The sequence below is a fragment of the Sebastes umbrosus genome, chromosome 8 (genome assembly GCF_015220745.1).
Source record: "Sebastes umbrosus isolate fSebUmb1 chromosome 8, fSebUmb1.pri, whole genome shotgun sequence".
In the NCBI taxonomy this organism is placed as follows: domain Eukaryota; kingdom Metazoa; phylum Chordata; class Actinopteri; order Perciformes; family Sebastidae; genus Sebastes; species Sebastes umbrosus.
Window position 1 is genome coordinate 35,628,139 of NC_051276.1, and position 14,359 is coordinate 35,642,497.

Below are 14,359 nucleotides of genomic sequence, written 5' to 3' on the forward strand. Positions count from 1 at the left end.
GATTTGTTAAAAAAGGCGTCTTATCATTTCCTAAAGACAAAACATGTTTACCTGCTTTTAAAAAACAGGTATATGAAATAAAGTATTTTCAACACAATGTCTGACTAAAGAAAAGACAGGGACGCACGTCAGTAGTTTGTCAATAGGACATTTTTATTTCATACGTCTGTTGTCTTTATTCAAATTACAGTAATATACTTGCTGAGATGACCACCGGCTGCAGCCTGGACAGCTAAAACTCACAGCTGTTCTACTTGAAGCAAACTTTTTTTTTTTCTGTTTTTTTTTTCCTCCTTTTTTAAAATTATTGTTGCAACAGAAAAAAAGCACATATGCCATGAAGAAGAAGAAGAAGTGTGGTGTGGTGGTGACGTCGTCAGGTAGGTAGGGTTATAGTGCTGGTCTAAAAAACAAAAACAAAACAAAAACAAAAGAAAGAAACATCGCGCGCGTTGTACATGTTGTAAAAGGATCAGAATATGGCACATTTGGTCCACGTTGGTAGTTTTATTATCTCGTTTTCAAACATGTAATAAACAAAAAGAAAAAGGAAAACAGATCATAGTTGTAGGTGTTGATTCTCCCCAGAAGCACAGCATTAATGACAGCATATTGAAAACAAGACTGTAGAGGGGGCCGCTCTTTACGTTTCTCTCTTTTTGTTAAAATCTTGGTTCATCAGCCAATCGTTTGTTTCTATTCTCCCTGGTACAGTATCATCATTATTATTATTATTAATATCTTCCTTCCATCCAAAATGAGAGAGGGGTGGAGGTGGTGGAGGGGTAGAAGGGGGGGAAAGAGCTTCGTGGATGATTGACAGGGATGGCTTTGGACATTCACAGGAAGTAGTCAGGAGTGCGTCTGGTCACATGGGGCTCGCCGCGGCGGGGGGCGGGGTCAAACTGAAGGCTGAGGAGGCAGAAGAGGTTCGTTATTGACGACATCACTCAAACTATTAAACATTACATTTAAAAGGCTACACACAACGACCCGTACCAAACAGTTTATACAGCAAAGTTCTTCACACATGAAGTTTATACAAAGATTCTGTTGCAGCTCAGTGACGTCACGATACCGGACATTTAGCGGTAGGGCTGCACCAATACCAGTTTCGGGTATCGGGTCCGATACTGTGGTCATGTACTTGAACTCGCAAAACGGCTCCGATACAACGGCACCGATACCACTTTATGGTGGCGTGATGTTAACCTCTCGTCACCATCTTTCGTGTCCTCACGCTCCACCTCCCAGATGGTGCGAGCGAGACGGGCCGGTGGTGCGCCCGACCTCGCTGGGCCGGGATCCCACCTCAGACGGCGCACGCCGGCCCTCACTTTCATTGCGCCACGGGGTTTTGCTTGCACCCTCTGACTAGCGTGTGCATTAGAGTCGATGGTCCGTGTTTCAAGACGGGTCGCGTGGGTCGGAGAGGGCGCAGCGCACCCTTTGTCCACGGTGCGACGCGGTCTGGGCGGGGAGTGTTGTAAAGCTGCGGCCGCGAGCCACCTTCGAACATCGTCAACCCTTTAAGTTGCAGTATTTGTTAATTTTCTTTTAAATTACGTGAAAACCTACTTAGCAATAAACCTGATAACATTTTTGCTGCATTTTTCACCCATCAAATGATTCATTTCAGGCCGACGTGTGCGGTCGAGCGAGAACAATAAAGGATCTGCACCACTTCCACGGCTGTCCTTGTTCTGCATATCCAAAGAGATACAGGTGATCCCACACAGCTAGCTGTCAGTACCAGAGGCTTCACTTTGGTGCACGTTGTGATGCATGATGGGAGACATTTTACAGGTAATTAATCATCTCTCAGCTCTACCTGAAACTGAGATAAACATGTTTCTACTTACAAAGAGTATTTCAGAGTGTCGTCCAGTTCCATGATGGCTGCCTGGTTTCCACAGCGGTAGCAGTAGTTTGGAGCACTAAAGATGGTCACCACATTCTTGTCATGGCCCCAGTTGTAGCCCTGAGAGGATAAGAACACGCTTTACTGGTTAAACAATGACAACAAAACAACTAAAACAGAGATAGTTCTCAGGTTAAAATCAGAAGTCAAGACCCGGGGCGTCATCCTGGACTCAGATTGAAGGTCTTTACACACAAAGTCACTATTTTTCCACAATTAAAAACTTCTTATTCAGTATTGCCTTTAACTGTCACTCTTCCTTTGTTCTATTTCTATCTTTTACATAATCTATTGTTCTTAGCACACCTGTTGCTGCCTCTTTTTTGTTATTCATTTGATTGCTTGGTTTATTTGCCTGTTTTTATTTATTCTCTCATTTCTTCACTACATTGTAAAACACTTTGAGCTACACCGCTGTATGAAAGGTGCTCCATAAATAAAGTTTATTATTATTTAAAGGATCCTATTGTATGATTGCATTTATCTGCAGAGGGAGAAACAATCAGATTTTTTAAGTAAGTCGTCTTCTTATGAAAAGATTCTCGTTCGTTTCATTCTACTAAATAAATAAAATGTTTAATTCGGCTGACTTTCAGGTGAACTCCAGTGGGAGTGAAACTGGTACAGAAACAGGAAGTGGAGGAGCACTGCACCCTTACTACTACATTATATCACGTTGCCATGGAGACGGCAGAGTTTTGAGGATCCTTCAGTCCACTTGTGGGGGAGCATGTGTGTCAACTTGACCAAAATAAAACAACTAAAAGCTCAAAATATTAAATATGTGTAAAAGTTAGTGGCTTTCCATCAGTGGAGACGTTCAGCTGATGCTTTTGTTTTACATCTTTCAAGCAGAAATGCCACAAACATTTTGCTGCTTCCAGCTTCTCACAGATGAACATTTGCTATAAAGATAGTCAATTAAATATGTTTTGGTTTCGGTCTGTTTTTAAACATGTTATGTAAATAAAGTTTGACCTGACTTGGATAAAATAAGCAGTTTAAGGACGTAAATCCGGGCTCTGGGACTTTTGATATTTCATATACAGAGATCAAACAGCTGATAGTAATCAAACAGCTTGGGACAGAATCATTCCTCTACAAACGCTGTTTAAATAATCTGCTGATAGTAATCAAGTCGTCCACCTACAGGGTTCATTTGGGCTCTTTTCATACATGAGAACATCTGTAAGAACATTAAAATACGTTGGACTACCGTTAGCTGACTTTCTGTTTTGTTTTTTACTTTACTCCCGTCGTGATAATTTGCCTCGCGGACTGCCTGCTCTCCGGTTGGATACCTGAGGCTGGCGCTGCGTGCACGTAGATATTGTAACGGGAAAAATAAAGTTATTTTCTCTGAATGAAATGGGTGAAGCCGCCCTCGTCAAGTGGATGACAACGCCTGGTCACGTAATGACCCCAAAGTGAAACTTTTTATGCTTTTTCATACTGAATGACTTATTTCTAAGAAACTTCTGAGTACATCTCTGATAAACACCAGATTTATTCTTTGAGAAGGAAGAATCAACTCTTCGATAAGTTGACAAAATCATACGAGTGTTAGTTGACTAAGAATTTCTTTGGTTGAGGACAGCCCTCACTGTGTAGAACAGTGAGGCAAATAATAGTTGCCTCACTGTTCTACACACGTTGATCTTTGCTTTGCTTACTCAGAAAACAGCTGACTTTTATGGCTTAATGATGTGAACACAAAGAGTTTCTACAGAAGCCAGGAGGACAGCTGCTGTGTGTTTTACCTCCATGACCAGCTGATGGGCGCGGGACACCAGAGTGAGGCCGTTGGCGTGGTTGAAGGTTTCAGAGATGTCCTGTCCGAAGGTGTAACCAGCACCTCGGGGAGAGATGCCCCATCCACCACGATCATCGGGGTCCGACCACAGCAGGTCACACATCGGGCCCTGAGACACACAGAGACACACACAGAGACAGAGAGTCACTTTTATTATTATTACTACTATTAGTGACATGATCCTTCATCACCATCAACACACACTCTGACTCAGTCCCACTAATACACTGTCCTGCTGCTACTAACACTCACTAGAGCACCAAATGTGGATTAATACGCCGCTGAAAATAGTCCTCAACAAAGTCACTATTTGAATTGACATCCTGTGTTTTAGCATTTCAATGTGTGTGCGTGTGTGTGTTTGTGTGTGTGTTTGTGTACCTCATGTGGGACTTCCTGCAGGCGGTCCAGAGCTCGTATGTGATCCAGAGTGTCTATGGAGGGAGACAAACCTCCGTGGAGACAGAAGATCTGGAATAAAGACAAGAGAAATGACTGATTGAGTCTGCAGCTTCACGATCAGTCTGGAAGTTTTTATTCTGACACAACCTGGAAGTAAAACAGAGAAAGATACTACGGACCAAAAAACAGCTTCTCACATTGGTAACCACTTTTCTGTCATCTGCAGACTGTCGTCTGCTGACAGCATCTTGTAACATCCCGTATCAGAGGACGCACATCACAATACAAAAAGACGGCTCTATTTCACGGCTACCAGTAAAAACAACACATCAGATTTTGTGACAGATGAGAACGGATTCCTCTCCTACCTGTCCGTCCACCAGCGCGGTGAGAGGCAGGTAGTCGAACAGGTCTGTGAAGTACTTCCAGACGTTGGCGTTGCCGTACTTCCTCAGGCACTCGTCGTAGAAGCCGTAGACCTGTGTGATCTGCCGCGACTCGTGGTTCCCTCGCAGGATGGTGATTCGCTCCTGGAAACGAACCTGAACGACACAACAAATAAAAAAACGTTAGTCATAGAAGATGTTTAAATGTTTTAATTACCAGAATATAGAGGTAGTCTACAATAAGGTAACTTTTTCTGCCCTTTTTGTACATTTATTACCAGAAGATGAATGTTTTGTAAACTAGCGGCGTCTTCTAAAACCTTCGTGAGACTGGCCAGATGTTTGGCATGACACAGAAATAAAAGATAAAGGGCCGCAACTGAAAATTATTTTCATTCAGAGCCGAAACAATTAATCTAATAGACGATCTATTTTAGTAAACAATTAATTGTTTCATTAATTTTTCAATCAAAATCCAAATATTCTCTAGTTCCAGTTTATCAAATGTAAAGATTTGCTACTGTTCTTTGTCGTTGAGACAGTAAACTGAATATCTTTGGGCTTTGGACTGTTGGACGAACAAAACACGACATCTGAAGTCATCATCTTGGACTTATTTTATACACCAAACGATTAATTGAGAGAATAATCAGCAGATCAATCAATAAAGGAAATAGTTGTTAGTTAAAGCACAATTACAAACAATTAGACCTTAAATTACTGCAGTAGAACTGGTTGAAAAACCCAATAAAAACAATAGTGCTACACCTGAATGACTGTTAATCTGAATCTGTTACGTAACTAAAGCTGTCACATAAATGTAGTGCAGTAAAAAGTTAAATTTCCCTCTGAGGTGTAGAAGTATAAAGTAGCGGAAAAGAGAAATACTCAAATAAAGTACAAGTACCTCAAATTTGTATTTGAGTACAATACTTGAGTAAATGTACTTGCACCCCCCTGATTTTTAAAAACTCTTTGGATCTATACGATTCATGTGAATGAACTGCTTGACACTAAAAACAGCGAAAGGCGGTGAGTTTGCAGGTATGTAAATGACGGTGTGTTTGAGCTCCTACGTAGTGACAAGAGGCGGGAAAACACCGCTATCAGCTGATAATCACAGGTAAACTTTAATTCATCTTTTCACTGCTTTTAATTGCTGGCAGAGAGACTACAGAACATTATCTATTTGAAGTTCGCCACAATAAGTTGTGTTAAATGTATCAATCTGTATTGTTTACGATGCCGGTGGTATTCGTGGCGTTTTGTTTCCTTGCTGGACGTCGTTTCATCGTGTGCTGAATTGGAGTGTAATGGTAAAGAAACCACAGCTAACCAGCTGAAACCAGCAGCAGTGTGGTCTTGATTTGGGGCACACCCAGTAGTGACTGGTACGTCTGTCACATGACCCTGAAAAAGCCCCAGAAGGACGTAAATAAGCGTCCTCTGTTTGTTCTTGATAGCAGCCGGGATGTTGTTCATCACTACGCTCACATTATTACCGTTAACACGACAACATCTGATCTAATATCCGATCTAACATCTGGTCTAACATCTGATCTAACTGCTCCAGTCAAATGTCACAACTAGTAAACTGGTCCCAGTTATAGACTGGTATTTAATTTGACATTTTTTACCCAACAAGTTAACAAAGAAGGAGTCTGTATGCACAGTTTGTTTTCTTCTCTTTGAGGTTTGTTGTCGGCTGTTTGGTTTTCTTATAGTTAATAAAACATGAAACATTAAAATCATGTTTCTGTTGGTTAAACCAAATTAAACTGAAGACTTTTAAGATCTTTTTAGAACACAATTTAATACCTTTTTCAGTCATACGGGTAAAAGAATGACGGGATAATAGCAGGGATGGTAAGGCCTATAACTACTTACCGAACGCATTAATATATTGGCATTTTTATCACATACTGTATCAGCCCTTCCCAGCTGCATACAACAATAACTCCCAGTAATATAATTACAATGAATTGACGTGACCTGGACCCAGATATGTGGCCGAAAATGAATGGATTCTTACTTATAAAGTTTTGACTACAATCTTGACTTCTGAGTGGATGAGCTCCACATCTGCTGTAGCTAACAGTAGTGACCGAGTTTGCTGCAGGTCTGATGGGGTCATAAGAATCCCACTTTATAGATGCACACAAAAAAATGTCCGAAAAATAATGGGAAAAAAATATGGGGAATATATCCAAAAAATATGGAAAAATATAAAAAAAAACTGAAAAATATCGGAAAAATTATCAAAAAATATAAGCAAAATATGAAAACTATGTGAAAAATGCGGAAGAAGATCTGGAAAATCGGTGGGAAAAAAATCTGAAAATAAATCTGTGAAAAATGTCTGAAAACTATGTGGAAAATTTCAGAAACAAATGTCAGAAAAAATACCTGAAAATGCCCAAAAATATCAAAAAATTACCTTTCAGGACTCTCAAACAAGCACACCAGATTACACGCGCCTGAAACCAGGTTCCAGGAAGTAAATACAGAAAACCACTTTCCATAAATCAATGAAGTTTAAGACTTTTGCAAGGCCTTTTTGGGGGAGCTGAATGTGTTTTAAGACTCATCAACATCTGCAGATATCCTGACAACATTGCGAACACATAAATAAACACACCGACATCACAGTGACGGTGTTTACCTTTAGCGTGACGAGCAGCGTGACCGTCTCCACAGAGTAGTAGCCTCTGTCGACGTAGTCCCCCATGAACAGGTAGTTGGTGTCGGGAGACTTGCCTCCGATCTTAAACAACTCCATCAGGTCGTGGAACTGACCGTGGACGTCGCCGCACACCGTCACCGGGCATCGCACCTGAGCAGGAACAGGAAACAACGTCAACGAGTCACCGGCAGTTCAGCAGCAACAGTACAATGATTCCTTTGGTTTCCCTGCACAGATTAACAAACACCTTCTTTTCCACTTCCTATAGTTTTATATTTGATGTTCATTTTCAACTTTATGAAACAAATCTGTGATAAAAATATTCTAAACTTAAGGTTCACTTACGAGCTTTTCTCTTTCAGCTTTTTCTATTAAACATGTACTGAATTGATTAAATCCTCTCAGCAGTACTGGCAGATCAATATTATCCATCTTGTACGTCAAGTATGTCAACAGTTTACATGCTCTATTTTTATGTAAATTCTACTTCCTTTTTTCTTATGTAAGCATTACTGTTCTTTAAAAAACTCATAATTCAAGGTCCACTTGACTATTGAAAGCTCTGGTAAAAACTAGTAAGTGAACCCTGAGTTAAGTGCTTTTGGTCAAACTACCATTTTAAATGTAAAGAATTAACTTTCACGCTCAAACATTAGTATATTTTGTAATATTTGTATTTATAGTTATTACAACTACAAGAGCGATGAGATGATTTTACGAAGAGGAAAGCAGAAAAAACATTTATGCTACACAATTCTACTTTTGTTCCTCATCTTTTTTATTTTCTTATAAATGACAGTGGTTTTACTTCTTTGGGTTCTCAGGACTCTAAAAATAATTTCAATAAAACATCAATCTTTTGTGGAAATGGTTGACACATGCAGCTGATGACAAGCTGTTAGAATCTACTTTGATATTACATTTTCTGTTACCGTCACCTCTGATGATAAAGTGTGTTGTTTAATTATAAAATAACCCGTCTCAGAACGTCTTTGTCACAATAAAAAACAGATTTTTTTGGTGCCAAAAGTGTTTCCTAATGTAAAAAGTGATTATGAGTTGATATAATTGATCATTTGATATTTTTACTGAAAACAAACATCCCTAGCAAGGAGTTAGGACCTATAACCACATCCAATTACATGGTAAAATAATTCAAATTATAAAAACACCTGAACACTAAGACGGATCCAGATTTTGTTTGTTGAAAAAGTGTAATTGATAAAAAACGGTTGAGTGCGAACTTCCTCATCAACACTATTAATATTCTGAATAAACAGGCACTTTGTTCAGTGACTCTTTCAATCACAGAGCTATTTCCTCGAATGACTTTCCATTTTCTTGTTAGCGATGAAGAACTTTAACACGACTGATGAACAAAGTAGAAATAAAAACATCATTGAGCTGCATTTGGGAAAACTAACCTCAAACTGTGACCTACTGCGAGTAATAGGTGTTTTTCAATGTTTATTAAAAGGATATAATTAATATTATGCTTTTATATGTTAGCAGGCAGATTTCTGTTTCTAAATAAAGACAGTAAAGTGTGAGAGCGCCTGCAGATCAGCAGAGACTCAGTTTACAGTGTAAACAAGGTGTGATATTGTTCATGTTCTGTTCCGAGCACACCAGAGGGAACAACACAGAGAGTCAGCTTCCACATACATTTGGTTTTCTTGTTAAATATTATAAAGACTTATATTATAAACAGAATAACTTCCATTCATGGCTATACTGTATAAATATTGTTTGGTTTCTTCAGAAGTCTCATTTAGAAACAACTTTTATCTTCATGTATGTGTGTTTATTTGTTCCAGAGATTAATGTCACTTCCTACTCTGAAACATTTATATTCCAGTTCCCTCTCTGACGCCGTCTGGAAACCTTCCAGCAGTCTGAATAGTCTGTCGTCCTGTTTCTGATGTGTCTCTGCTTGTTGTTATTGGGGTTTCTTATGTACTTTGATTCGTTTCTAAAGCTGCATTCACACCAGATCAGACGGTGTGTTAGAGTCACTTTTATGGCCCATTAACTGTAACGATGAACGCCTTTTGTTCCCTCGTGGCTGAGTTATACCGCTCTGGATCGCCGGTTACATGATTGGCCACCGCAGCGTGACGTCGGGTTGCATATCTCCAAAAGTTCATTCGGTTTCTACCAGTCAAAGTTAACGCAATCGAAAAGTAATTTGAATGTCACCAATTTATTTTGTGATTTTTAGGTTCTAGCGGTTCAGTTTCAGACTTGCGTTTTCACTGCACCGCTGGATCTGAGGTGAATGCAGCCCAAGACTCCGCCAATGAAAGGTTAAACTTTGGGATGCATGCCATTTGTTTAAAGGGTTTACAGGCCAAAAAGGTGAGGAACTGTTGATTTACTACTTATTATACCAGTTCCTGGTGGAGTTTACTGAATTTATATTTCCTGTTACAGTAAAGATAGAAGGAAGATAAAACTTGTCTGTACAGATTCCACATTACAACACTTTGTGGTGTTTCCTCATATTTAAAAGTTGACTTTTTCTACCATTTTGCTTTTGTGGTTTATCAGTAAAAACCAGAACTAACAAATCAAATTATGTACTGATTATATTATCAAATTAAATGATTAATAATCCATTCTACAACGGCTACAACTTATGATATGGACCAACAGATTAGTAATGGAGCATGTCTTCACCCGGGAGTTTTTGAAACCGTTTGACTGGCCGGACAAAATACAGAAACTGGTTCAATTTACTGCACTTCCTGTCAGGAATTTTACATGTAAATTAACTTACATTATTAATTTACAACCAAAATCTCCTTCGATCAATTTTCATCCAATTATATAATTTACTTAACCAATTGGTTCAGCAAAAGCACCACATTTTGCATTTCTCATCTTCATTTAGATGTTTAACGATCCTGTTAATATGAGCCGTCCAGCTCTATAATGAGATGAACTGTGTCCTCTGAAGGCCGGCATGTCGCCCAGTATCTGACAGACGTGTCGTACAGGAAATCAATCGGTAATAGTTTGATTTTTCTCAGGCATCGTGTGAAATCTCACCTCCTGAACGTTGGACTCCTTGGTCAGAATCTCCTTGGCCTGGAGAGGAAACAAACACACAGATTACTTATTTAATTGGTGACCGTTTTAATACGTTTTACATACAGAAGGTTATATAAAACTCTCTCAGACAGACACACGAACAGTAACTCATGTCATATGCATCCACGTTTAGCAACAGTGACAGACCGACGGGTTATTTTGAGGTGTTGAAGGCTGCGTTGACCTCACAGGACACCGTAGCGTTTAAAATGACTCGGTCACGGATATAAAAGCAAAGCGTTGATGGCTGAAAACTGTGCTTAACAGGAAATGTGCAGGTTAGCTTCTGTTCTACCGGGTTTCTCTAAACGGTCGGACTTATTTATCAATCGTTTAGTTTATAAAATGTCTAAAAACAATAGAGTTATGTTCCCAGAGTCCAAGGTGACGTCTTCAAATTACCTTTTTTGTTCGCCCAACAGTCGAAAACACAATGATATTTAATGTACAATATTTTATAAAAATGATAAAAGCAGGAAAACCTCCCGTTTGAGGAGGATGTACTCATTTTCCTGCTGAACGACTAACTGAATAATCGTGACAACAGTGAGTTTGTGTCGCTGTTATTTCAGCTATTTGAGTTTTAAGACGTATGTCAGAGCTTTATAAGTGCTGTAGATGTTCAATATTAATCAGTTTTCTTTATTAAAATACAAAAGGTGATCAAATGTTACCGCCCAACAAAGTGCAAGATATCAATACATCTTTGAATACAGTAGGGCTGCAATAACAATTATTTTCAGTGTTGATTAATCAGTAAAGTTTATTTTCTCAATTAATCGATAACACATTTTGTCTATAAAATGACAGAAAATAGTGAAAGGTGCCAAAAATATTCAGTTTATAATCAGATATCACAAAGTAAAGCAGCAAATAATTACATCTGAGAAACTTTAACGAGCAAATGTTTGGATATTTAAGCTTGAAAAATTACTAAAACAATTAATCTATAATCAAAATAGTTGCAGCAGATACTTTTCTGTTTTTTTTTTTTTTTTGAGATTTCTGTTTATTTTCTCAATTAATCGATAAAATCATCACAGCTGGAGGCTCTAACCAGCAAATAGTTGAAATTTCAGCTTAAAAAATTATTACAAACACGAATTGATTATCAAAATAGTTGCAGCAGATTACTTTTCTATTGATGACTAATTGATTAACCGACTAATAGTTGCAGCAGTTTAAAGACATCACTTTGGGATGAGCATTTATTGTTATTTTTAAACATTTAATTGAATAGTGGAAGTAATTGTTTGCAGGCCTGTTATACGAGCTGGTACCTTTATTATCTTCCACATCCCTTATTGCTTTATTGGCTTGTTGACCCTAAAAACAACTCAGCTGACAGTTTCAATGATTAACTAAAAAGAAACTAAGGTTTAGAGTATTATTCTTTCATTCATTTAACTCACAACGAACCAGAAATATTCCTCTACACAGTCAGGAGATAACAACCTGCAGCGTGTCAGTAATATGATTTAAATCGACTGCTATATAATGTGTTTTAACAACATTATAAAGGTCGATGGTGAGTTACAAGTGACCGGATGTGTTAAGGATGGGTTATGGATGGGTTAGGGAAGGGTTAGGGATGGGGTAAGGATGGGTAAAGGAAGGGTTAAGGATGGGTTAAGGATGGGTTATATTTACTGTGGATGGGCTAAGGATGGGCTAAGAATAGGTTAAGGATGGGTTATCTTTATGGTGGATGGATTATGGATGGGTTAAGGATGGGTTATCTTTATGGTGGATGGGTTAAGGATGGGTTAAGGATGGGTTATCTTTATGGTGGATGGATTATGGATGGGTTATGGATGGGTTAAGGATGGGTTATCTTTATGGTGGATGGGTTAAGGATGGGTTAAGGCTGGGTTGGGGATGGGTTATCTTTATGGTGGATGGGTTAAGGATGGGTTATCTTTATGGTGGATGGGTTAAGGATGGGTTGAGGATGGGTAAAGGATGGGTAAATGATGGGTTAAGGCTGAGTTGAGGATGGGTTGAGGAAGGGTTAAGGAAGGATTAAGGAAGGGTTAAGGAAGGTTATCTTTAAGGATGGGTTAAGGATGGGTAAAGGCTGGGTTAAGGATGGGTAAAGGATGGGTTGAGGACGGTTATCTTTAAGGATGGGTTAAGGACGGTTATCTTTAAGGATGGGTTAAGGTTATCTTTATGGTGGATGGGTTAAGGATTGGTTAAGGTTGGGTTAAGGATCGGTTAAGGTAAAGGATGGGTAAAGGAAGGGTTAAGGTTATCTTTATGGTGCAACAGCCCTGAAGTGACGTGTGAAAGAGGCTTGTCAGGTTCATGTAATGAACCGGTTGATCGATAAAGACAGGGCGCGGTGCCAATCACAACTAAACACTTTAATTAATAAATACACGTTCACTTTGCATATGAAAACAAGAACATAAAACTCCTAAAAACCAAACATTAACCGAGTCCTGATCTGTGAGCAGGATGTAGTCATGATGTAGTGAACAGGCAGTAAAACGGGCTCCGTCTATCTGCTGGTTGATGGAGTAAAAGATGCGGCCTGTCTGAACCGAGACGACGGTTAAAGACCGAATAACCGGCCACGTTAATACACCTTTAACGGGTCTGACGGTGCGTGGAGCCAGAGTGTTGAGTGTGAAATAAAATGTGGTTGTTACAGAGATGTAATATATTAATAAAGTGTCAGGATGACTGAGCGACTAACAGCCGCCTGGGCGAGACGTCTAGTCCAGAGATTAGTCGGAGTCGCTTTCGCAATCTAGGCCGCACTGAATCCCAATAAAACACCTGATAAACACCTTTAAAACAGCTGTAAAACACCTGGAACCGACTCACCTTCTCGCAGAGGGTCCGGACCTGGTTCTCCGAGAGCTGCTTGCACTCATTGAGCTGTTCAATCCACTGGTCCAACTCTTTAGTGAACGATTTGTCCTCCATGACGCCGAGCAGCCGAGCTAGCCCTGTTAGCCTGTTAGCCTCTGTTAGCTGTTAGCCTGTTAGCTCTCTGTTAGCTCTTTTAGCTCCCGCGCTAGCCGCTCTGTTAGCCGTTAGCTCGTCGTGTTGTTAACCGGATCCAGTCCCGCCAAATCGGTTAGAAAATCAATCAGTTCGGTCAACTTCTATCATGATAAACTACCGACGTCGAGTGACCACCGTTAGGAACCAGAGTGTAACCGGCCTGGAGGGTCGGATGTCCCGATGGGAAGCGGCGGAAGGCAGCAGGCGAGCGGCGTCGCAGCGGCTAGCTAGTTAGCTGAAAGAGCTAGCCACAATAACATCCGGGCATTTCAGCAGCGCAGAGAGAGAGCGCAGCAGCGACACCCAGCGGACAGACTGAGAACTACTAGAAACATTACATCAATTACATTAGGCAAATTAACAGCATGTATATATCAAAACTGTCCATACCAGGGGCATATATACAAAGTAAAAAAAAATAATGATAAAAAATAAATAAATAAATAAAAATAAAAAAATAAAAATAAAAATATTAAGAAAAAGTCCCCGCCAATACCAGGGGTACATATACAAAGTAAAAAAATAATAATAATAAAGAAATAAAAAAATTAAAAAATTAAAAAATAAAAATATTAAGAAGAAGTCCCTGCCCATACCAGGAGTACATATACAAAGTTAAAAATAATAATAATAAAAAAATAATAAAAATAAATAAAAATAAAAATAAAAATATTAAGAAAAAGTCCCTGCCCATACCAGGGGTACATATACAAAGTTAAAAAAATAATAATAAAAAAATGTCAACTTCTCCAGTGAATATGCCACTAATAAATGGATCATTGAACATCTAAAAAAGCTGCTAGAAAATTACAATCGGTTCACGGCTTCTAGAGAAGTGAGCCAAACAGGGTGCAATGTTGAAACAATAAAACTCTTGGAATCGCATTTATACATTTATAATTAACAATAACACATTTTTTGATTGCATGCCAACTGTTTTGCTCTCAAACCTTTTAAGTTGCTTGATTAATAAATACACAAAAGTAACTCCATATGTGTTTACAGAAGCTTTCATTATGAAGAGTCATCGAGGTTCAGATCACCAC

General features: G+C 39.1%; 1 protein-coding gene and 1 long non-coding RNA gene across 2 annotated transcripts; one reads left to right on the top strand and one right to left on the bottom strand.

Annotated features, from left to right (window-relative positions):
- Positions 1 to 134: 134 nt before the first annotated feature.
- Positions 135 to 13,561, bottom strand: LOC119492987 (serine/threonine-protein phosphatase 2A catalytic subunit beta isoform). Its single transcript, XM_037777932.1, has 8 exons — positions 13,131 to 13,561; positions 10,257 to 10,295; positions 7,185 to 7,355; positions 4,505 to 4,678; positions 4,116 to 4,205; positions 3,682 to 3,843; positions 1,863 to 1,981; positions 135 to 912 (listed from the first exon to the last, which is right to left on the bottom strand). Exons 1-8 carry the CDS (start codon positions 13,230 to 13,232, stop codon positions 840 to 842), a joined length of 930 nt encoding a protein of 309 aa, XP_037633860.1. The 5' UTR covers positions 13,233 to 13,561; the 3' UTR covers positions 135 to 839.
- LOC119493008 lies at positions 778 to 2,529 on the top strand. Its single transcript, XR_005207888.1, has 3 exons — positions 778 to 929; positions 2,223 to 2,229; positions 2,518 to 2,529. It is a non-coding gene; the product is annotated as an uncharacterized LOC119493008 (long non-coding RNA).
- Positions 13,562 to 14,359: the final 798 nt, after the last annotated feature.

What these genes read in the sequence shown, in the direction of transcription:
- LOC119492987 (XM_037777932.1), bottom strand. Translation starts at nt 13,232, where the DNA reads ATGGAGGACAAATCGTTCACTAAAGAGTTGGACCAGTGGATTGAACAG. An exon ending in CCGCGCTGGTGGACGGACAG is followed by an intron (nt 4,206 to 4,504) that starts GTAGGAGAGGAA and finishes TCTTTATTCCAG; the next exon opens with ATCTTCTGTCTCCACGGAGG. An exon ending in CCCATCAGCTGGTCATGGAG is followed by an intron (nt 1,982 to 3,681) that starts GTAAAACACACA and finishes TTATCCTCTCAG; the next exon opens with GGCTACAACTGGGGCCATGA.